This window comes from Mycena indigotica (assembly GCF_014461135.1).
Source record: "Mycena indigotica strain 171206Taipei chromosome Unknown Mind.scaff0013, whole genome shotgun sequence".
Classification (NCBI taxonomy): domain Eukaryota; kingdom Fungi; phylum Basidiomycota; class Agaricomycetes; order Agaricales; family Mycenaceae; genus Mycena; species Mycena indigotica.
In genome coordinates, this window is record NW_023503012.1 from 600,064 (window position 1) to 621,898 (window position 21,835).

At 52.9% G+C, this 21,835-nt stretch overlaps 1 protein-coding gene across 1 annotated transcript; it reads left to right on the plus strand.

The window, feature by feature from the left end:
* Nucleotides 1-11,612: 11,612 nt before the first annotated feature.
* MIND_01264600 (uncharacterized protein) lies at nucleotides 11,613-15,084 on the plus strand (the record flags this gene model as incomplete). Its single annotated transcript, XM_037369128.1, has 6 exons — nucleotides 11,613-11,778; nucleotides 11,828-12,032; nucleotides 12,077-12,261; nucleotides 12,306-12,514; nucleotides 13,904-14,216; nucleotides 14,267-15,084. The coding sequence occupies 6 exons, from the start codon at nucleotides 11,613-11,615 to the stop codon at nucleotides 15,082-15,084; spliced, it is 1,896 nt and encodes a 631-aa protein (XP_037214334.1).
* Between the last annotated feature and the right edge of the window lie 6,751 nt (nucleotides 15,085-21,835).

Sequence of the window (21,835 nt, forward strand, 5' to 3'; positions counted from 1 at the left end):
CCTTCACGACATTGAAGAAGAAAGCGAACCAGTTCCGATGTATCGGCACGCTTTTAGCAGGCCCATGAGCCCTGCTCAAGGTCGCTCCGGAAACGGAAACGATTCCGGTCAAGGTCAACCAAACCGCAACCCCTCTCCGACTCTTAGTGGCAAGCCGAGTCCATTCTTGACTTCGCCATCTAGTCCATCTACGACCCCTCCTGGTTTTCCTGGAGGTGGACCTCCTGGCGGTAGTGGACCTGGCGGACCTGGTGGTGGTGGACCTGGTGGTCCTGGTGGCGGCCCTGGTGGATCTGGAAATCCATTCTGGGGTCCCCCTAGAGGTGGTGGTGGCGGAGGCGGCGGAGGAGGTGGAGGTGGAGGTGGTGGGCCACCTGGTGGAGGTGGTGGTGCCGGAGTCCCTCGAGCTGGCTCTCCGGCCCGTGATCTTCAACGCGCTATGATTGGCGCTCTCCAAAATTTCCAACATTTCCTCACCAACTTTCCTCAGCGCAACAATGCTGCACCCCGTTCCAATCGGAGTCTTCTCCGGGCACCGGACACGTTCGACGGTTCCGAGCCCGCGAAGCTCGTCCCTTTCCTCACCCAGTGCTATATGCACTTTGCCGAGCGTGAGCAAGATTTCTCTACTGATGACGAGAAAATACTTTACATCACCTCGTATCTGCGCGGAAACGCATTGGCGTACTTTACGCCTAATCTGTATGCCATAAATCAGGGCCAGGCTATTGCGATTCCGCCTTGGGACGGCAACTTTCCTTTGTTCATCAAGGAACTCCAGGACAACTTTGGTCCTCAGGACCCGGTTGGCGACGCGGAGGACAAAATCCGGAATGTGACGATGAAGTCCGGTGATAAGATCACCACTTACATTATCCAATTCGACACCCTCGCTCTCATCACCAATTGGGGTGATGCTGCTCTCCGAGATACCTTCTATTCCGGTCTTCCTAAACGTATCAAGGACGACATGATGCACTACGTCTATGCTAATACGCTGGATGGAGTCAAGCAAACTGCCCGTCTCATCGACGGCAAGTATTGGAAGCGTGAAGCGGAGAAGCAGAGGGAGCGGGAGTTAAGAGATTCTCATGGTGGTGAATCTGGTTCTGGTTCGGGCTCTGGCCATTCCGGTGGCCATTCTGGCGGCTCGAATTCTGGGTCTGGGGGTTCTAAAAAGGACTCCTCTTCGAAAAAATCGTCTGGCTCTTCTGGCTCCTCTGGCAACAACTCCGGAAACGGAAACGTCTCTGGTGGTAATTCGAATTCTGGCAACAAGGGCTCCAACAGCTCTCAGCAGCAGGCTTCCTCGTCGTCTTCCAACAATAACGACAAGACGAAGACAGCCAAAGCGCATGCTTCCCTTCTTGGTCCTGATGGGAAGTTGAAGCCAGAAATACGCGAGTTCAGAATCAAGAACAAGCTTTGCCTCTTCTGTGGCAAGTCTGGGCATATGGCCAACGAGTGTCGAAAGAAGAAGGCTATGTTGGACGCACGCGCCACTACCATCACTCCGGTGGCTGCGTCTCCGGCGGTCGCCACTCCGGTCGACAACACTGAGTCAAAAAAAAATAGTCAGCGACTCGGTCCCTCTTGCAGCCGAACCGAGCCGCGTTGATTCCAGGTTGCTACCGGAGGTACATCTCAACGCGTCCGCTCTTTCTTCTCACGCCTTGTTTCTCGATCTTCACGTTTCCGCTCTCGTCCCGTCTCCGGGGGTCCCGGACTCGATCCTGTCAGGAATAGAGTCTGGTTCAACCCCAACTCTTTCCATCGTACAACGCATAGCGGCGGGATTCAACTCTCGCTTGAGGACTCTTATCGACTCTGGATCATCTCATTGTTTTATATCTGCCTCTATCTGTAAAATGAAGAATCTTTTGCCCTATGCTGTTTCGCCTGTCAAGTTACGGTACCTCGACGGCTCCTCATCAACCATCAACCAACAAATCCGTCTTCTCATCCGCTTTCCGTCTGGCGAAGTCCACCTTGTGGAATTCTATGTTACCCATCTGGACTCTCCTTGCGAAATGGTTCTTGGATATAGTTGGCTCAACCGCTTTAATCCGTTGATTAACTGGTCTGAAGCCACTGTCTCTTTCCATTCCAACACGTCTAGGGAGTCTTTGTCGACAAAACTGGCTACTATCACGCCTGCTCCTGTTGCGATCAGCTCCTCTACGAGCGAGGACACTCCGGAATCGGAATCGATTCCGCCCTCTCCGGTTGCTCCTATATCGCCCCCTTCGCCAACAAATCTTGGTCCTGTATTGGACGATCCGTCTCCGGTTGACACTCCGTCTCCGGCCATAACTCTAACGCGCAAGACTCCTCTTGTCGCGCCCCAAATCTCTCTTGTTTCTGCTGCGGCTTATTGCTGTGTTATTGCGGATAAAGATACGTATCAGTACACTCTTCGTGCAGTCCCTTCTGACGAAGCCTTTGCTCGAGCAGCTCAAACCGAGCCTGAGGTTAGTGGTCTCCCACCCGAGTACCAAGACTATGCCGATGTGTTCTCGGAAACGGAAGCCTTCAACCTTCCGCCCCATCGCGAGTTTGATCTCAAGATCGAGACCGTTGATGGTGAAGAACCACCCATCGGACACGTCTATTCTCTGTCTCAGAACAAGCTGGAAGCTCTCCGCAAGTTCATCGACGAGAATCTCCGCTCCGGGTTCATTTATCCTTCGCGCTCTAGTCATGGCACGCCTATTCTCTTTGCTAAGAAGAAAGATGGCAGCCTTCGCCTTTGTGTTGACTATCGCGGACTCAATCGCATCACGAAGAAGGACCGCTACCCGCTTCCGCTGATCTCGGACTTGCTTGACGCACCGGGAAAGGCACGTATCTATACAAAACTCGATCTGCGCCACGCCTATCATCTTCTCCGCATCGCACCCGGAGACGAACCGAAAACGGCATTCTGCACTCGCTATGGCTCTTACGAGTTCAGGGTTGTACCTGAAGGTCTTACCAATGCTCCTGCTGCGTTTCAAAGATTTCTCAATAGTCTTTTCGCCGACTTACTGGATGTTACAGTTATCGTCTATCTTGACGACATCCTAGTCTATTCAGACGACAAGTCGAAGCATGTCGAGCATGTTCGGGAAGTCCTACGGCGTCTCCGCGAAGCCGGACTCTACTTTAAGTTGCCAAAGTGCGAATTTGGCGTCACGACTACCGAGTATCTGGGCTACATTCTCTCCCCTGACGGCTTTCGCATGTCTCCGGAGAAGGTCTCCGCGATCACGGACGGGCCTACGCCTAGAAAGGTTAAGGATATTCAATCCTTCCTCAGTTTCTGCAACTTCTATCGACGTTTCATCTTCAACTACTCCGACATCACGATTCCGCTCACTCGTCTCACTCGTGCCAACGTCCGCTGGAACTGGTCCACTGAGTGTCAAGAGGCTTTCGATTACCTCAAGAAGGCCTTTGTCGAGGCTCCGATCCTTCATCACTGGGTCCCAGACCGCCAAATCACCCTAGAAACGGACGCCTCTGACTATGCTATCGCCGCTATCCTTTCCGTCTCCGGCGATGATGGTGAAATCCATCCTGTGGCTTTCCGGAGTCGCTCTCTGGGGCCATCAGAGCTCAACTATGACACACACGATAAGGAATTACTTGCTATCTTCGATGTGTTTACTCACTGGCGTCAATATCTTGAAGGCGCCCCGATTCCGGTCGATGTGGTCACTGATCACAAGAACCTTGAGTATTTCTCTACTACCAAGGTTCTAACTCGGCGCCAGGTCCGCTGGTCCGAGTATCTTTGTCGTTTCAACATGACAATCCGATTCCCCCAGGTAAACTTGGGGGTAAGCCTGATGCGTTAACTAGACAATGGGACGTCTACCCAAAAGAGGGGGATAAGTCCTATGGAAAATTGAATCCGCAAAATTTTCGCCCTATTTTCACGTCTGAACAACTCAACGCCTCTCTCCGCTACCTTCCTTGAAGAACCTGTGCTTCGTGCCTCCGTCATTCTGGATGTCAAGAAGCTTCACGACGACATCCCGCTCACATCAATGACGATCCCGCTGCCGTCTCCGGCCTTTCCGCCCGAAATCTGGCAACTCATCGCGCTGGAAACTCGATGACACTGGTCTCTTACGCTACGACGATCGAATCTGGGTACCACTCATCTCCGGTACGTCTCCGGAGTTGCGACTTACTGTACTCCGACACCATCACGACCATATCCTCTCCGGTCACTTTGGCCAAAATCGTACTCTCGCTCTTGTCCGACGCGAATACACTTGGCCAGAACTCAGAACCTTCGTCAAGGACTACTGTGCATCTTGTATCACATGCAAGCGCAACAAGAAGCCAAGGCATCGACCTTATGGTCTGCTAAAGCCTCTCCCCGTTCCTCTCCGTCCTTGGGATTCTATCTCTATGGACTTCATTGAGCAGCTCCCCACATCTGGTGAATTCGATACTGTAAGGGAGCATGTGATGTGAGAGCGGTGACTGATCACGTGACTGGTCCGTGCCCAGATATCCCTGTACTTAAGTAGTTGGCTGTGGGGCTGTTCCCCCGGCTTTGGTATCAACTAGGCACCTGGACCCTCATCCCCTGACAGCATACCAAAGCCTCTATATCGACTCTGGCACTCTTCTAGCCCCAGTTGATCCTCTCTATCTCCTATATTCGTCCTCACCCTACTGTGCTTGCCTTCTCTCCTCCACCAATGGGCTATTCATTCTAATTAGAGTAGATGATATCAAACTCCCTATGTTGCAGTAATGTACAGAATATATCTGCCATAACTTGAATAACTTTGCAGCATAGCAGTATACTTTTATCTCAGTGCCTATGCTGCAACTATAGTACCTATGCTGCAAATAAAGCTTCACTTATAAGGTCATAACACCTATACTACACCTCTGATACCTTTGCTCTGATAATATCTGGTACCCTATTATCTTCTAACCCAGTCACCAGATGAACCAAAAAAGGAAATTTTTTCGAAAATTTCTGACAAATACAATACTTGTGTGAGGAACAGTATGAAGTCTATTGATTGTCCATTAAAAGCAGTAAGATACCAAAGTCACGGTCAGAAAGATATGCGAATGAGAAGCTGAGGAAGTTACTTAGTTGCGGCGGCCAGGTGGGCCTTTCCCCTTCGTGCCTTTGACAAAACCGCGGGCTGCTGCCTGGGCAGTAGCACCAGCAAATGCAGGCCGTGGTCGAGGTCGAGGTGGTTGTTTACCGCAGCTCATTCGGGCGCTGAAGCCGACGTAGGGCGACCCCACCGTCGTCACCCTGAGAGTTGACGTCGACGTCTTGATTCTCCTTGTCCTTATCTCCACGTCTGCGCTTGCGTCCTCGACTCTCCTCCTCGCCCCGCCTTTCTCCCGAATCCTCCTGTCGCTGTTTCTTCTTGGGCTGCTTCTGCTTCGTCCCCTTGGCCTTCTTACGAGCCGCCGTTGCCCGCGACAGCGCTGTGAGGAGCTTTCGTCTCTCCTTAACAGCAGCAGAGCTCGCGTTAACATTGCTCTCTTGGGTGTCGGCCTCCTTGTCAGACTCTGGCTCGGAGTCCAAGTCGGAGGATGAGTTGACAGCTGTTCTTCTGCAGTCGCCGCCATCGCGCCAGCTCTTCATCGACTTGCTCATCGGTGAGTTGTCGCCATTTGCATGACTTGTCCTTGAGTGCCTTGTAGATGACCCGCGTTGTCAGGGAAACCCTGATGCCATCACTTGATCCCATCAAGCGCCGCGTCTCCGCTCACGTCTCCGCGTCTCCACTTGCGTCTCCGTGTCTCCACCCGAGTCTCTGTATTCCTGCACCCTGACGCTCCTCCTCCACTTCTCCCACCACATCCCGCATCCAGTGGTCCCCAACCTCCAACTCCCATGGCCACCCCTTTCTGGGAGTCTCTCCGGAGTCACCATCAGGGATCACTAATGCCATCGGAGACCTCTCCGGATGTGGCCGCACCACTTTCCTCTGAGACCTCGAGCCTATGGCCTTATAGCCTCTCTGGGCTGTCGCTCATCAAGGTCTCCCTGCAACCTCTACCCGTTGGACCTCTTGGGTGTCCCCAACCTATGTCAGCGTTCGGGCTTACGTTCGGATGGCTGAGCCCCGCCATGGCTCCGCCCCCCACTCCGCCACCACGGCCCCCGTCATCGGGTCTTCCTTTGGGTGAGGCCTACTGCCGTTAAGGCTCCACCCGTAGGTGTAAGATTTAGGCTAGGGTCTAGGAATAGCTAGAATAGCGGTAGCCTAAAACTCTAGGAAGACTTTTCCCAGCCAAGAAAGGCTTTAGAAATGGGTTATTAATACATCAAATTGATAGATTTGATGCTAAAAATACTATATATAGTAATGCTAACTCCTTTTCTTCAGGCCGATAACCCGGTATATAGTGGGAAAGGCCTGTGTTCAGGATTATCCTAATTGGGACCAAAATGATATAGCTTGACACAGTGATCAAAACTACTGATGGCCATCAAAAATCGTTCCACATCAATAATATATATGAAGGATTACAATCCCCATCAAAATTAAAGCAATATAAAGGCAGAAAATAAATAAATAAAGAATAATATCATAGTAATTACACTACTAAAACATAGGGACTAGGAATACCTAGATTTCTAGGCTACCGCTATTCTAGCTATTCCTAGAGCTTTTTAGCCTAAATATTACCACTACGGCTCAAGGCTCGTGCCTACTGCAGCGCCCCAGGCTGCACGCCCTCACACCTCCACCTCTCTGGAGACGTCCGGGGACGTCTCCGAGTGACCCTCCTGTCGCTACCCTCCAGTGGTCATGGCTGGCCGCCATTCCTATTGGTCCTTTCCGACACTCCCCGGCCCTTGGGCTAGACCGACTCCTTCCCTCTCCGCTCCATGCCCCCCCCTCTCCGTTTCCGGCCGTTACGTCACGGTCACACACCCGGAATCGATTCCGATTCCGATTCTGATTCCGGTTGTCACGGTCACGGTCACAAGCGGAGACGCCCAGAGGCAGTCTGGACCCCCCGAAGCCCTTCCTGGGCCTTCTAAGGATGCCTGGGCTCTTCCCTTGGCATCATGGTCCCAAACCTGCCTCTCCAGAGCTTCGAGGGCTACTCGACACTCACCTAGGGTCCATTGGCGACACCTGACTTCTCCCATGCGTTGTTCGTCGCTATGCAGTCACTCTATCATTACTCCGGTCACTAGTATATAGTAGTGCACCTGAGCAGAGGGCTCCTTGGCTTGTTCTCTAAGGATTCCCCCTCTGCTCAGGTGAGTCTGTAGCGTCTCTGCTCAGGACTCTGATTTCGAGCCTCGCGAGGTTGCCCTTACACGCGTGTCCGTGTTGTTTTGCAACGACATCCGTTTGAATGGAACACCATCTGGCCAAATGATAGTGACATTGTGCGCCGCAATGATCTTCTTGCCAAAATTGTCGAAGTTCATCCTGACATTCTTGCCAACGATGTCGTCTAAGGTGAAGGAGTCAATACAGTAATAACCCCCCCAACGAATCACGCAGACACATACTTAGCATGCTCTGAATCATCGCTGACGCCTCCGTTCTCATCTTTTGCGGGTTAGGTGCAGTTATTTTGCCTGACAGAATGGTGTCAGACCTCAAGCCAAAGCTGATATGTATACATACCTTTGTGTCGAGCGAGAGCCCACAATTCCAATAACACAGTCAACTCCGAGCTATCTTTCCCAAGAATTTCTGCAAAGAAGCGAAGGCCGCCGCCAGCATCGATTGCGACTGGCGCAATAGTATCGTTGAGGTGTCCCCGCGAAAATATTGCGGCGCCGATCATCCCCGTGCGCTGATTGAGCCGGGTCATCTGTAAATTTGTACCCTCAGTCATTACCATTGTATGAATCGAAGAGGATCAAGACCCACATCGGTTGCGATTGCCTTGAGCTCGTGGGACGGCATCCATGGTTGCCGATTTGTTGTCTGCCCGTACGCCAGTTCGTTCGTTTTCCCGCTGCGCCTTGATATCGTTTACAGCCGCATCAATGTCTTCCTGCGCAATATTGTCCAGAAGGCTGGGGTCTGCCGCTATCATAGCATGGACATCCTTCAATTTGAGCTTGCTCCCGACTGAGCGGTCTGTTTCCAATGAACTTGGGCCTGAAGCACGGAAAAACAAGCGTACCAGCATTGAGTTCAGACATAAGGTACTTCATCTTCGCGTTATGGATGCTCACAACCCGCCGCTTCTTCACAGCATGCCGCGACGCATTGGTGATTCGTTGTATGACTTGCGCCTCAGACATTCCATGCTCCCGGGCAAGCCGAGGAACTGCCTGGCGTACAGGCTTGAGAAGTTCTTGAATAGCGGCAGCAAGATTCTGGCCGCGGTTTGCCTTAGCAGCTTGACGCGCTCGCTGATTGGCACGATAATTGGCCCCCTTCTTGACTGGCCTTTGGCGACGGCTGACGATGATGGGTACAGTGGGATTGCGACTGGCGTGGGTGCTAGTAACATTGCTGAGCGGCGACTCGTCAACCCAATCATGGTTTCCATCGTCCTCGATGGGTACAACGTCCTCCAGATTGTCGCCAGGAACTTCGTCGGGAGCTTCAGAGGGCATTCTCCAAGATGAGGTTGGCAACGAGGTTGGCGAGTCAAGTGGTGGTAAGAGCGAAGGTGGTCGTATGAGTTTCTGACTCTCCTAACGTGATGCTTTCGGATGTGTGCGAGCAAAGGGTGGTGGTCGTACGATTTCGTCCTATGTGATGCCTTCGAATGTGTGTGCCCATGTGCACAAGCAAAGGGTCGAAACAGGGGTGAACTTCGACGTGCTCGTCACTTGTGAAGAGTCGTAGATGCCGTGTTCGGTGTTTGGAATGTGCTAAAGGTGGATTGAATTTCTAGCAAAAACGGAACTACGAATTGTGGGTAGTGTGATAATTGTGATTTGTGTGATAGTCAACAACCAAGGCGCCGTTGGAGGCTTGCGCGGTTGTGGAGCTCAATTTTCCCGCTTTCGAGCTCATCGACAGCCATGATACTGCACAAGTCCTGTTAATCCACACCATACTCTTCAGAAGTGACAACTTACCAGTCACGATAGATTTCTCTCGTAGTAGAATTGAACGCAAATAGAGTTTCGCGCCGAGTTGGCTGCGCCTTTCCTTTGGCTGGAACAGTCGTCGGTGGTGCTTCCTCATTTGCGGGTGCTTCCTCATTTGCGTGCTCGGTTTGTAGCTCAGCGATTGGCGAGATTTGTCTGGTCGTTGTGTTACCGCGATACCCATTCCAAATGCGACCGGCTGTCAAGATTGACTCGTCTGCGTAATCGAAGGATGACCCAGGCTTTGAGATTGGTCCTTTTCGACGAGTGAGGGGTTGAGCCCTGGCAGTGGACTCGGAGGCAGAGGGTAAAGCCAAGTGGTGTGTGTATTTTTCGATCTGAGCGACCGGGAGAAGGAAACGAGCACCAGGCGGGACATCGCTGCTTGTGAAGGTCTTCCGGGCCACACTCTTTGTGGACGAAGGAGTAGTACTTGTGGTGGTAATGCTGGTGTGGGTGGTAGCTCCATGAGTCGGAAGCGTCGCGCCAGTGGGTGTAGAGGGAGGAGTATCGTGTAGCCCTGTTTTGGGGTTGTCGTGGTCCAGTGCGCAAATCAGATTCCATGAGTTTGTCAGACCTTTCCATGTCGCATGTCCAGTAACATTGTCCCGAGTTGCCCCAGGAGCCGCCAACGCAGCGCTTCTGAACGATATGAGTGCAATTCATGAGACAAAAAAAAGTATGCACTGTAGGGTAAATCCGCCGACACTTGGCACTAGCCAGTAAAGCAGCTTGTCGGAGTCTTCGTGAGCCATGAATGACCGGTAGTTGGGACTTGGGAAGAAAGGTGGAAGGCAGAACCCGCTCGACTGGTCCATTTGAAGTGGATGCGATGCAGTCAAGCCTTGCGTGTCGCGTGTCACATGTTACTTCGCAAAAGTCCAGGGAGAAATTTCTCAAAAATCCCAGTATCTATTCTGAAGTCCAACTCAGAGCCCGTTTACAGTGGTGGTACTGTACTACTCTGTACGAGTAAATTCCAGGTAATAAATGCGATGTATTCGCGCTAGAAATACCAGGTGTCGTTGATGCACAAAGTACTCCCGACTTTGTACTGGGTACAGTGTCTGATATCCCAGCATGGTGGCCCAGTCATGCTTCAATAGTGACTTGACATGAGTGCGCAGAGCTTCCATGGCCTTTGGGCGACGGACATCCCCCACCTCGTTATAGAGCTTGGCCTCGAAGAGACGTTCACGACGTTTCAAAAGGCCATCGATGGCACAGCAGAGATTCATAAGGTCGCATTCTTCTGGTGGGCCATCGACACGCAAGATGAGCGATATATCGAAGGGTGGAGGTTGGATCCAATGCTTGTACTCTCTGTCGTTGAAGTTGTTCTCTTGTGCATCAAGAAAGATCCAGCGTTCAGTGTATAGTTCAGCAGCTGCCCAGTGCTCGACCAAGTTAGGGAGTACTAGGCGAGGGATGCGAGATTTTGCCGTTTTACGCTGATGGCGCCGTGCTCGAGCAACGCGAATTGAGTGCCCTCTGTCAGTTGTTAGTTAATGTGGGAGTGGGGCTTGTTTCATACCGTTCGCTGGTATCATATTTGTGGTTTGCGACACGGCGAGCAGCTGCTTGTTGCTCGGCTGTATTGTGTTTGCGCTTGCGGCCCATGGAGAGAAGTCAAGCAAGTATCAAGTTGGTACTTGGACGAGTAATGATTGTTGGATTGTTGTGTGACACCAGACAGATCCACTCGACCAGCAGCGACCGAAAAATAGGAAGCTTACAGAGCTTATATTTCAACATCTACTGACTCGGGCAGGTACTATGAGTCTTATCTAACACTTTGGACCGTTATATGTAGGGTTCCTACAAGATCGAGGAGAATCAAACCACCCCGACTTTTATTTTGTTATCTACTCTTATTGGTTAGGGTTAGGGTTAGCGCTATGCAGCGACAGCAAGACAACCTGTGGCGATAGGCCACAGGCTGTATGAGTTGAATAGCAGCGGAGCAAGGTAAGTAAAGGAGTAGAAATTGAGCGTTTCATGCTCAGTATGGTAAAGGAGTGTTTGTAGAGTAAAGGTAACATATATTGGCCATCGAGCATTCCGTGCTGCAAGTCAACGAGGTACAGAGTGGGTGGAGATGATTGAGTTGACGATATAAGGTGCGCTTTCGTAGTTATGAGAGAACAGTACTTTGGTAGTGATGAGGGAAGAAGAACGAGTGGGAGGGTGTCGCAGAGGATGTGGATGGAAGGGGACAGAGACAGGGCATAGCTATTCAATAGAGGTAAACCGCTGCAGGAGTGTGCAAGCAGCGGATAACATACCTTTAAACCCTTGAGCGTCGCAGAGGGTGGTCGTCGCAAGCCGATAAGAAACGAAGTGGCTGCGACAGGTGGAGTCAGACAAGGCGACAAGGCAGAGAGGAGTAAAGGAGGGTACATACCATTTGCGCAGCAGAACAGTCAACAATCAGGGATGCTGGAAGAGGTTGGTTGACCCAGACGAGAAGGTGAAGACAAATGGCGGGAACGAGTCATGGAAGAAGCAGTGTCACACCGTCACTGTCAACACGACCAAACATGAGCCACCTCTAACCATGCGACGGTCTGCTGCTCGGTCTGCCCGGTTAACGGTGCTGGGCAGCTCGAATCCTAGCTCGGGCATCTTCTCCTCTGCCGTCTCTGAACGCCGTTTCCTCAACTCCAGCGCTATCAAGAAGTATCGTATTGACCAGGCAAAGGCGATGGAAGCAGACAGAGAAAGTTCGCCTCTTCATCGATATTCCAAAACCGTACACTTACCTACTCACAGTCATGGATTCCGGCTCTTTGGATACCCTCAGGACCCTTCAAAACCTTGCAAATGACGACGAATTCGATGCGTCTGATCTTGTGTCTCAAGAAAACATAACGAGCATTGCCGACGTGCTGGATGGTACTCGCAGAGCAGAGATAAGTCATGCTGGAGGAGATTTTGAGGACGTAGAGGGGCTTTTGGAGCAAACGAAGCCTTCCCGGTTAGTCGATACCTCGTGGTTTTACTGTCATTGATGTTTCTTAGAGCTCGATACCACGACTGGCGAACTCGTCGAGAACGGACACAAACTCGAGTGGACGCATTTGCGATTCAAGCGCCGCAGATGCTCCAAGCATATCTCCGTTTTTGTGCTGATGACCCATCGACTACGCCCTTACCCAACCAGGAGGATGCTGACTTGTACCGTCTTACCGTCATCGAAATGTTTGGTACGCCCTACTATGTTGTTCATCCAAAAGCTCACTCTTGGCAGAAACCAAATATAATCAAGAGATCTGGCTGGACCCCAGTGCTGGCGGCATCGCGTCAGCGCTCATTGCTCAAGGGCTTATTCCATGCGCGCCATGGTCTCCCAGCCTTGCAATCTCCTTCAAAACTCTGAAGTTTTATCGCGTCGCCCACGCCCGATGCCCTCAATACACAATCAATGCCTTCGTTCAGACTTTGAACGATTTACACGGTGTGCGTCTATCTCATTCTCTCCTACAAGTTCACTACTTACTTTGTACTTCTCAGGTTCCCCCCCGGCCTTACTTGGTTCAGCAATTCTCTATCGCCTATGACATTCTACTCGATTTACGACAACGAGCAGAAGCCAAAGTACTTGCCGTCCTCGGACGCAACAACGGAGCTTGGCGCCTTAAAAATGTCTGTCCGGCCTGTACATACAAGCTCAGCGATGAGCCGAAGCTCACATTTGGCTTCCTTTTCTCGATGGATGGGAACAATTCTTTGAAGAGGGTGGCGAGGAAGGAGCTCAACGAAGACGGCGAATCTTTTCGAAGCAAGGAGCGTCCTGATACGCGTGATGCGAGCAACGGTTACTATATTCCGCGTGGACGGGTCGACGAGTTTGCAAAAACACCCTCCGGTAGGATGGCAACCAAGGACGAGGTTTGTTATGGCTCATAATGGAGATCATCCAGCTAATATTGTTGTTCTGGTCTCACGGTCCCGGTAACCCCTGCGCCGAGCGATGGAAAAACATCAAGAACGATGTTACCGCGAAGATGTGGGGGATGTTTGACAAGACTGGGATATTTCTGTCCCTTTGTCGTCATGGCTATGTTATGGTGGCTGCGGATATGGTACAGAGTGGAGAACTGTACTTGTTTTTCTCTTCTTCGTTGTTGCTATTGTGCTGAAAACCTTCTAGTGCTAAATATGCTCTCGCGGTTGTTCAGACCATTCTTCTGCTGATAGACGACGAAGACGGAGGAGGAGGCTATGATGTTGGGTGTAACTTGGAGAAGACCATCGCCAACAGCCCCCTGGCCGATCTGGCGGCTGCCAAGGGCTTCCGCTGTCTTGTCGGCACCTTTCACGGACATGCCCATAACCGCCTCTGCCAACTGGCCTTCCTGGCGAGCTATATTGAGGGTTTGGGACTGGAGGACCTCGAGACATTAGAGTGTTTCTTTTCGCGTTCTAATGCACTTGCTCGAGCGTGTCGTAACTCAAGCGCTTTCCATCGCCAGCAAGAGATCACCACATATTTCAAACACGTTGACGGGTTTGAAACAAGTGCGAACCTGAGTACGTGTGCTCTCTTTCATTCAATTCATTGTCTCAACTCAAGTCAGGCAAATTCATCTGTGATAATTACAACCAAGCCCTCGACATCTTGGACGACGAGTCAAGTCTTCGCGCCCTGATGGCACAGGAGGGTATCGATGACGTGTCGGATTTCGATCAAGCACTGGAGGAGGAGAAGAAGCATTTATTGGAGTTGAAAGAGAGCGCTAAGCCGATGGAGACAGATACCACCCGGTATATCAAGTCACTCAAAAAACTGGAATCATCAACGTATGTTCTTATTACAGTGCTCTAGCCATACTCACACTAGTTCAGTTCTTATTCTGCGAGAATGTCGCAGTGCCGCCCCGTCGAGCGCAGGCCGATGATGCCAACTATGTACCAGGGCGAACGAAGGCGCAGATCCAAGAACGTCATGCTACTGATCAGCTGGAGCGGGACACCAAGGCTGTCGAAGAGCTTGAACTTAAACTGGACATCGTTCAACGATGGAAAGTTGACGACACCCAGTACCAACAAGCGGAGAAGGATGCTCTAGCCCTCCAATACCGTCAAACAGTAGATCATCTGGAGTTGTTGGTTGTACAGAGGCTTTTGGAGCTGTCGAAGCTACATCGTTCGGAGACATGTGGGTTTCTTTTTCTGTGAAAGACATCCAGATCTGATGCTTGCACGAAGGTTACAAAATGCGGACTCATTTGGGAAAGTCTATTCAAGTCCGTTCCAAGACCGTCCGAGCAGCTGTCGAGAAATACAATCTACTCGCAGTCTTGCAAGACCCGCCAAAACCCACACTTGAATGGAAGGACGTTGCAACACACACTTTCCTTTCCGAGTTCAACTTGCTACGTGATAGTACCCACAATGTACAGCAACAACGATGGGCGCGGCCCGTTTATTGTGACCTTATGCATCGCTATTACAAAACCCTGCGGGCTCAGGAGGAAATTCTGCGCTTGAATGTGGAAATCCGTCGGTTGATGACCTGGATGCGGGATAACTACGAGTTCTTGAAGGGTGTGGAGGCTTCGTTGCGGGATTTGTCCGGAAAATCGCCTGAGCAAGCGCAGCAAGACCTTCTCCTTGCTGTTCAACTGGCAGAGTACACATCTCTCCGACACCGTTTCGACGAAACACACAGGGATCGTTTCAAAGCTCTAGCCAAACAAGATGGCTTTACTGGGTCACTCGCCTACGGTGATGCCGTACGACCTTCGGTGGTGCCGGACATGATGGACCTGGATGTGGACATTCTGTATACGCTGCCGGTGGATGACGCGGATAGCATGCCAGATATCCAGGGCTATGACCCTGATGACGAGGACTCGGATGATGAAGGAGATGACGCGCGCACGATGCATATATATCTGATATCACCTACTACTTGGCTGGTATTGGGTTGGATGAAGAGGAGCGTGGGGCATGGGACTAGTAAGCCAAGTATTGTATTTGTCAGAAATTTTCGAAAAAATTTCCTTTTTTGGTTCATCTGGTGACTGGGTTAGAAGATAATAGGGTACCAGATATTATCAGAGCAAAGGTATCAGAGGTGTAGTATAGGTGTTATGACCTTATAAGTGAAGCTTTATTTGCAGCATAGGTACTATAGTTGCAGCATAGGCACTGAGATAAAAGTATGCTGCTATGCTGCAAAGTTATTCAAGTTATGGCAGATATATTCTGTACATTACTGCAACATAGGGAGTTTGATATCATCTACTCTAATTAGAGTAGATATTTGGGATTAGCAGGTGGTCATTTTGATTCCGTGCGACACTCATATTTCGTCTCCGGAGCTCGCTCGACTTTTCCTCATTCACGTCTTCTCGAAACACGGAGTCCCATCCCACGTCACTTCTGACCGCAGAAAGGAATTTGTGTCCTCCTTCTTCCGTTCCCTTGGAGAACTACCCAACATGGAACTCCACTACACTTCGGGTTATCATCCTTCTGCTGATGGGCAAACGGAGCGCATGAACCAAACTGTTGAGCAATATATTCGCATCTATTGTTCTTACCAACAGGATGATTGGCACGAGTTACTGCCGATCACAGAGTTCGCACTCAATGATGCTCCTAACGCTTCTACTGGCATTTCACCCTTCTTCGCGAACAAAGGCTACGATCCCTCTATTACGATTCATCCAGAGCGTGATGTGGCTAATGTTTATGCTAAGGACTACATCGTCGATCTCCAAGAGCTGCACGAGTTCCTCAAGGAACAGATCAAGTATGCTCAGGAGCAATACAAAGAGACTGCGGACCGGAAACGCATTCCGGATCCGTCTCCGTCTATTGGTGACGAAGTCTTTATCTCGACCAAGTACATCAAGACCAAGCGTCCGTCTCCGAAGTTCTCGGAAACGCATTTTGGTCCCTTCGAGATCATCGGAAAGCCCAGTGCTGCGTCCTATCAAGTCCGTCTCCCGAAATCCCTTTCTCAAGTTCATCCCGTCTTTCACGTTTCCCAAATCGAAATCCACACACCCAACAAATTCCCTGGTCGCGAAGAGCCACGACCTGCGGCAATTGAAGTCGATGGAGAAGAACACTTCGAAATCAAACAGATTGTTGACTCCAAGATTGATCGCCGTTTCAAGGGTCCGGCTCGACTCCGCTACCTGGTCGAATGGCTTGGTTACGAGAACACTGATGAACAATTCACTTGGGTTGGTGCACCTGACTTGGAAGCTGAAGAGTATATTGAATCCTTCCATCGTCAATACCCCAACAAGCCTAAGTTGGATTAACATCACTCAACTCAATCTCACTCCGTTCCGGATTTTCGAGATAAGGAAATTATAATTCTATTTACATTATACTTCTAATATCGTCTTGTTTTCGATTCCGCCCCGAGGCGTCTCCGACTCCGCTACTCGGCTCTCCCTTTTCCCTTGTCAACCTTCGCCGGGAGCTCCTCGTCCACATCCATCGCATCATCTTCCTCGACTTCTTTCCCTTCCTCCTCGTATGGCTCGCCTTCTGCGTCCACGGACTCCGAGTCCGCCCTGTCCCGAGTCCGCCATCGATGGCCTTCCTCCTGAATGAACGCATCCCAGTGATCGAGGGTTTTCTCGATACCCTGTACGTGTTCGGCCACTTCTTGCGCTGTTGTTGCCAAGTTGACCCCGCCCGACGTTGTGGCGAATCTCGCGGCCAAGGTTCTGCAACCCCATGACCAACCGGCCGAGTTGCTCGTGGTCTTGGTTTTGACGTACCAACAGGTCGGCCAGTACCGCGGAAAGCGCCGCGTTGCTGAGCGTCGGAATCGACGACTCCGCAGGTGTCTCCGCAGGTACCTCTTCCTCGACCGCTCTTGGCACCAGTCGGACCTTCGATGGCCCCGCAGCCGTCTTTTTCTTCGCCTTCTCTTTGGTCATCCCGGCCTCCTTCTCGTCCTTGCGGAAACGCAGGGGCGGGGTACCGTCTTCGCAGCGTGCTTTGAGTTTTCGGCACCTTTCACATGACATCTTGCCGTGCCAGGTGGTATTGGCCTTCGGCACGCGCCATACGCACAAGACGCCAGCCTTGACGCATTTGAGGCATTTCTCTGCCAAATCGGGTCAGGATTATATTTCAAAATCATTTTTGGCACTTACTTTCGCCTTCTTCATCGACTCCCGCAATTGACCCATCGGTCTGGGCTTCTTCGGCGTTCTCGGGATTCTCGCCTCGAGCCTCGACTTGGCTAATGATCTGGGCCTCGGCGGCCTCGCGATCACCACGTGTAAGCGGGCCTAGACCCTGGCATAGCCTAGCCTGTACTCGGCCTCGGGCTTGCTCGGCTCGGCGCCTCTGTTTCGCCGCTTTCGCTTCCTCTTTCCGTCTCCGCCTAGTCTCGGCCCGCTCCTGCTCCTCGGCTCGGCACTGATGCTCACGGTAACCCAGTGAGATCTGCTCGGCCATCTCCTCTTCGTTGTACTGCAGCGGTGCCACGATTGATCCGCGCTCGGATGACGACTCCGATATGCGCTCGTGGTTCGCTGGGTCTTTTGGGTCGTACGCGAGCGACTCCCCATCTTGTGTAGGTGGCACAGGGACTCCATGCCGTGCGCGCTGTCGGAGAACCTCGTTCTCTCTCCGCAGGTCATCCATCTGCCCCCGCATCTCCACCTGTGGGTTTAGACTCCCATCAGGCAGGACGTCAGCCAGGGCCCGCGCTACCTCCTCATCCACCCAATCCCCTACCCTCTCCGTCTCCGATATCGTCGATACCGCTTCGACGTCTTCTGCGAACAGGTTTGGCACGTAGTCGATCTTCTCGCTGTCTTGCGACATGGTGGTGTGGGTAAAAGATGGAGAGATTGATGTCAATCCGGTGACGTGCTTCTTGTCACCCGTTTCCTTTTCCGTCCTTCTTGCTATTATCACATTCTCACCGGCTTCCTCGGTGATCTCGGCCTTTCCGGCCTTCGACTCAAAATTTTCACAAGTCCAACTCTGACTCCGACTCTCTCTGACTCCGACTCTCTCTGATTCCGACTCCTACCTCTACGACCATTGCTCCTGTTTCTTGTGGGCAAGAAATGCAAGAGGGGGATACTGTTATATCCGTGCCGACTCCGGCATCCGTCTCCGATATCCGTCTCCGCCCACATATCCTTTCTAATATGAAGTGACGGTATACCTGACTGTCAATTCATATTAGAAGGAAAGTATCAAAAATCCCTGCGCGTCGCCAGATGGGCCGCCCCGATGCTCTCTCCCGCCGGCCTGACCACGGCATCTCTGAAGACAACTCGGACATCACCCTCTTGCGCCCTGAGCTCTTCCACGTTCGCGCGCTTGAGGCCGTCACTGTCTCTGGGCCGGGGTCCGAACTTGTCCACGACATCAAGGAAGCGCTATCCGGTGAGCCTGACCTAGAGGAGCCCGTCGCGCTCGCGGCCCGGCAACTCTTGAAGGTCCGAGGTCAAGTTCGGGGCCCCCCGCTCATCATGTTCGGACGAGTGGGCCGTCTCGGGCGATCTCTTGTACTTCCGCGGCAAGGTCGTAGTACCCAAAGACAAGGACCTGAGGAGGCGCATCATCGAGCTCTGCCACGATACGCAAGTCGCCGGACACGCCGGTCGGTTCAAAGCCCTAGAGCTGGTTTCGCACAACTACTGGTGGCCACAGATGTCCCGCCATATCGGACGCTACGTCGCGACCTGCGACTTGTACACCCGACCGAAGTCCCCCCCGAACGCTGGCACACCGTCACGGTGGACTTCATCGTCGAGCTCCCCGAGGCTCACGGGTACGACGCGGTCATGGTAGTCGTCGACGCTCTTGGCAAACGCGCCCACTTCACCGAGTGCCATACGACAATAGACACGGTCGGAGCCGCCCGGTTGTACTATCGGAATGTCTGGAGGCACCACGGAACCCCCGAGAAGTACATTTCGGACCGTGGTTCGCAGTTCATCGCTGACTTCACGCGCGAACTCTGGCGCTTAATTGGCGTCAAACCGGCCACCTCTACGGCTTACCACCTGCAAACCGACGGACAAACCGAACACGTTAACCAAGAGCTCGAGCAGTACATCTGGATCTTCACCAACTACCAACAAGACGACTGGGACGAGCTTATCCCCGCCACTGAGTTCGCCTATAACAACCATGTTCACTCCTCCACTCAACAGGTACCCTTTGTGACAGACACTGGTCGGCTCCCCCGAATGGGTTTCGAGCCAGGCGCCTGCTCAGAGTTGGAGTCGGTGAACGAGTTTCGCGATCGGATAGCTAACGGCGTCTCCGAGGCAAAGGCCGCGCTCGTTAAAGCCAAAGACGAGTATAAACAGTACTACGATCGGAAACGTTCGGACGCTCCGAATATTCAAGTTGGCGATAAGGTTTGGCTGGACGCTTCTGACATCAGAACGACTCGGCCCTCCGAGAAGTTCTCCCACAAGCGCCTCGGACCGTTCAAGGTGCTCGCAGAGGTTAGCAAAGGTGCCTACAAGCTCGACCTCCCCCCCCGCGTTACTCCAAGCTCCACCCTGTCTTCCCGGTTGTTAAGCTTGAGCTCGCTCAGGACGACCCTTTCAATGGACGACCCGGCACTGACGACTGCGACGTCCATCGTGGGGACGATCCGCGCGGTCGCGGGGACTGCGTGCTGGGATTGCGCCAGGCTGGGGCGGACACGCCCGGTCGGTTCAAAGCCCTAGAGCTGGTTTCGCACAACTACTGGTGGCCACAGATGTCCCGCCATATCGGACGCTACGTCGCGACCTGCGACTTGTACACCCGACCGAAGTCCCCCCCGAACGCTGGCACACCGTCACGGTGGACTTCATCGTCGAGCTCCCCGAGGCTCACGGGGTACGACGCGGTCATGGTAGTCGTCGACGCTCTTGGCAAACGCGCCCACTTCACCGAGTGCCATACGACAATAGACACGGTCGGAGCCGCCCGGTTGTACTATCGGAATGTCTGGAGGCACCACGGAACCCCCCGAGAAGTACATTTCGGACCGTGGTTCGCAGTTCATCGCTGACTTCACGCGCGAACTCTGGCGCTTAATTGGCGTCAAACCGGCCACCTCTACGGCTTACCACCTGCAAACCGACGGACAAACCGAACACGTTAACCAAGAGCTCGAGCAGTACATCTGGATCTTCACCAACTACCAACAAGACGACTGGGACGAGCTTATCCCCGCCACTGAGTTCGCCTATAACAACCATGTTCACTCCTCCACTCAACAGGTACCCTTTGTGACAGACACTGGTCGGCTCCCCCGAATGGGTTTCGAGCCAGGCGCCTGCTCAGAGTTGGAGTCGGTGAACGAGTTTCGCGATCGGATAGCTAACGGCGTCTCCGAGGCAAAGGCCGCGCTCGTTAAAGCCAAAGACGAGTATAAACAGTACTACGATCGGAAACGTTCGGACGCTCCGAATATTCAAGTTGGCGATAAGGTTTGGCTGGACGCTTCTGACATCAGAACGACTCGGCCCTCCGAGAAGTTCTCCCACAAGCGCCTCGGACCGTTCAAGGTGCTCGCAGAGGTTAGCAAAGGTGCCTACAAGCTCGACCTCCCCCCCCGTTACTCCAAGCTCCACCCTGTCTTCCCGGTTGTTAAGCTTGAGCTCGCTCAGGACGACCCTTTCAATGGACGACCCGGCACTGACGACTGCGACGTCCATCGTGGGGGACGATCCGCGCGGTCGCGGGGACTGCGTGCTGGGATTGCGCCAGGCTGGGGCCGACGCCGTCCCCGCGATGAGCATCGCGGGCGGGGAGATAGAGCGACGGCGTGTTCGGCGTGCGGCGCGGCGCCGGCGTGGTGCGGCAGGTGTGCGTCCACTGCGCAACGGCCGCGGCAACAAATGCTGCCGGCCCGCCCACGCCGCGGATCAGCTCGGGGAGGTAGCGGGGCCCGCCCGGGGCATGGCCATCATCGCGGCGGCGGAAAAAGCAGGGATGCCGTGCTGCTCGGGGACGTCGGTGAGTGCCCGCCAGGCGTGCCCCAGGAAGGGGAAGAGCTCCGGCGTGGCGATGAGGGTGTCGTGAGCAGCGGGTGTCTGGCATGTCATGTTGAGCAGCTGGCAGAGGACGTCCATCGCTGCGGAGTAGAAGGCGACAGAGGGGGAGTGCGCGAAGCTGACACCCAGCGCGAGGGGCAGGTGTGGGTGGGCGGTGTCGAGGAACTGGAGCCAGGCCCAGATGCGTTCCCAGAGATTGGGCACGACGGCGAGCGGGAAAGCATCTCTGACACACAAGATGGACCCCCAGGCGGGTAAAGACACCAGCAGGCGGGCGGCCATCACTTCCAGCGCAGGTGCAGGCGTGGTATCGAGGGTCTCCAGCGCGGGAATGCCGCTAGGATCAAGTGTGCCGTAAAAGACCGGGCGCCAGCAATACTTTTGCGCTTGCATGGAGCCTGTTATCGGCGGTAGCCTAAGCCAGGAAGACAAGCTGTTGTGTCGAGCCACGGAGTGCATCCAGTGCTTTGCCCCAGAAGAAGAGGTAGGTCAACTACCAGTATAGAGTGGGTGACTCGGACAAACACGTAGAACGACAGGCAGCTTGCGCAGGGTTGACGGCGCAAAGCAGGGGTGGATAGGCATGATGGTGGACAACGGGGGTTCAAGTCTCGAATCATGGATATAGGGTCGGAAAGTTTTTTTCCGACCCCTGGGGGACCCCCCCTCCTGCCATATCGGGTAATATGTTCCCACGATTCGCGTCATATGACCACTGATGTGATCAAAAGGTTGGATAAAAATTTATTCTTGTGAAACTTTTTTTTGCAAAATTTTT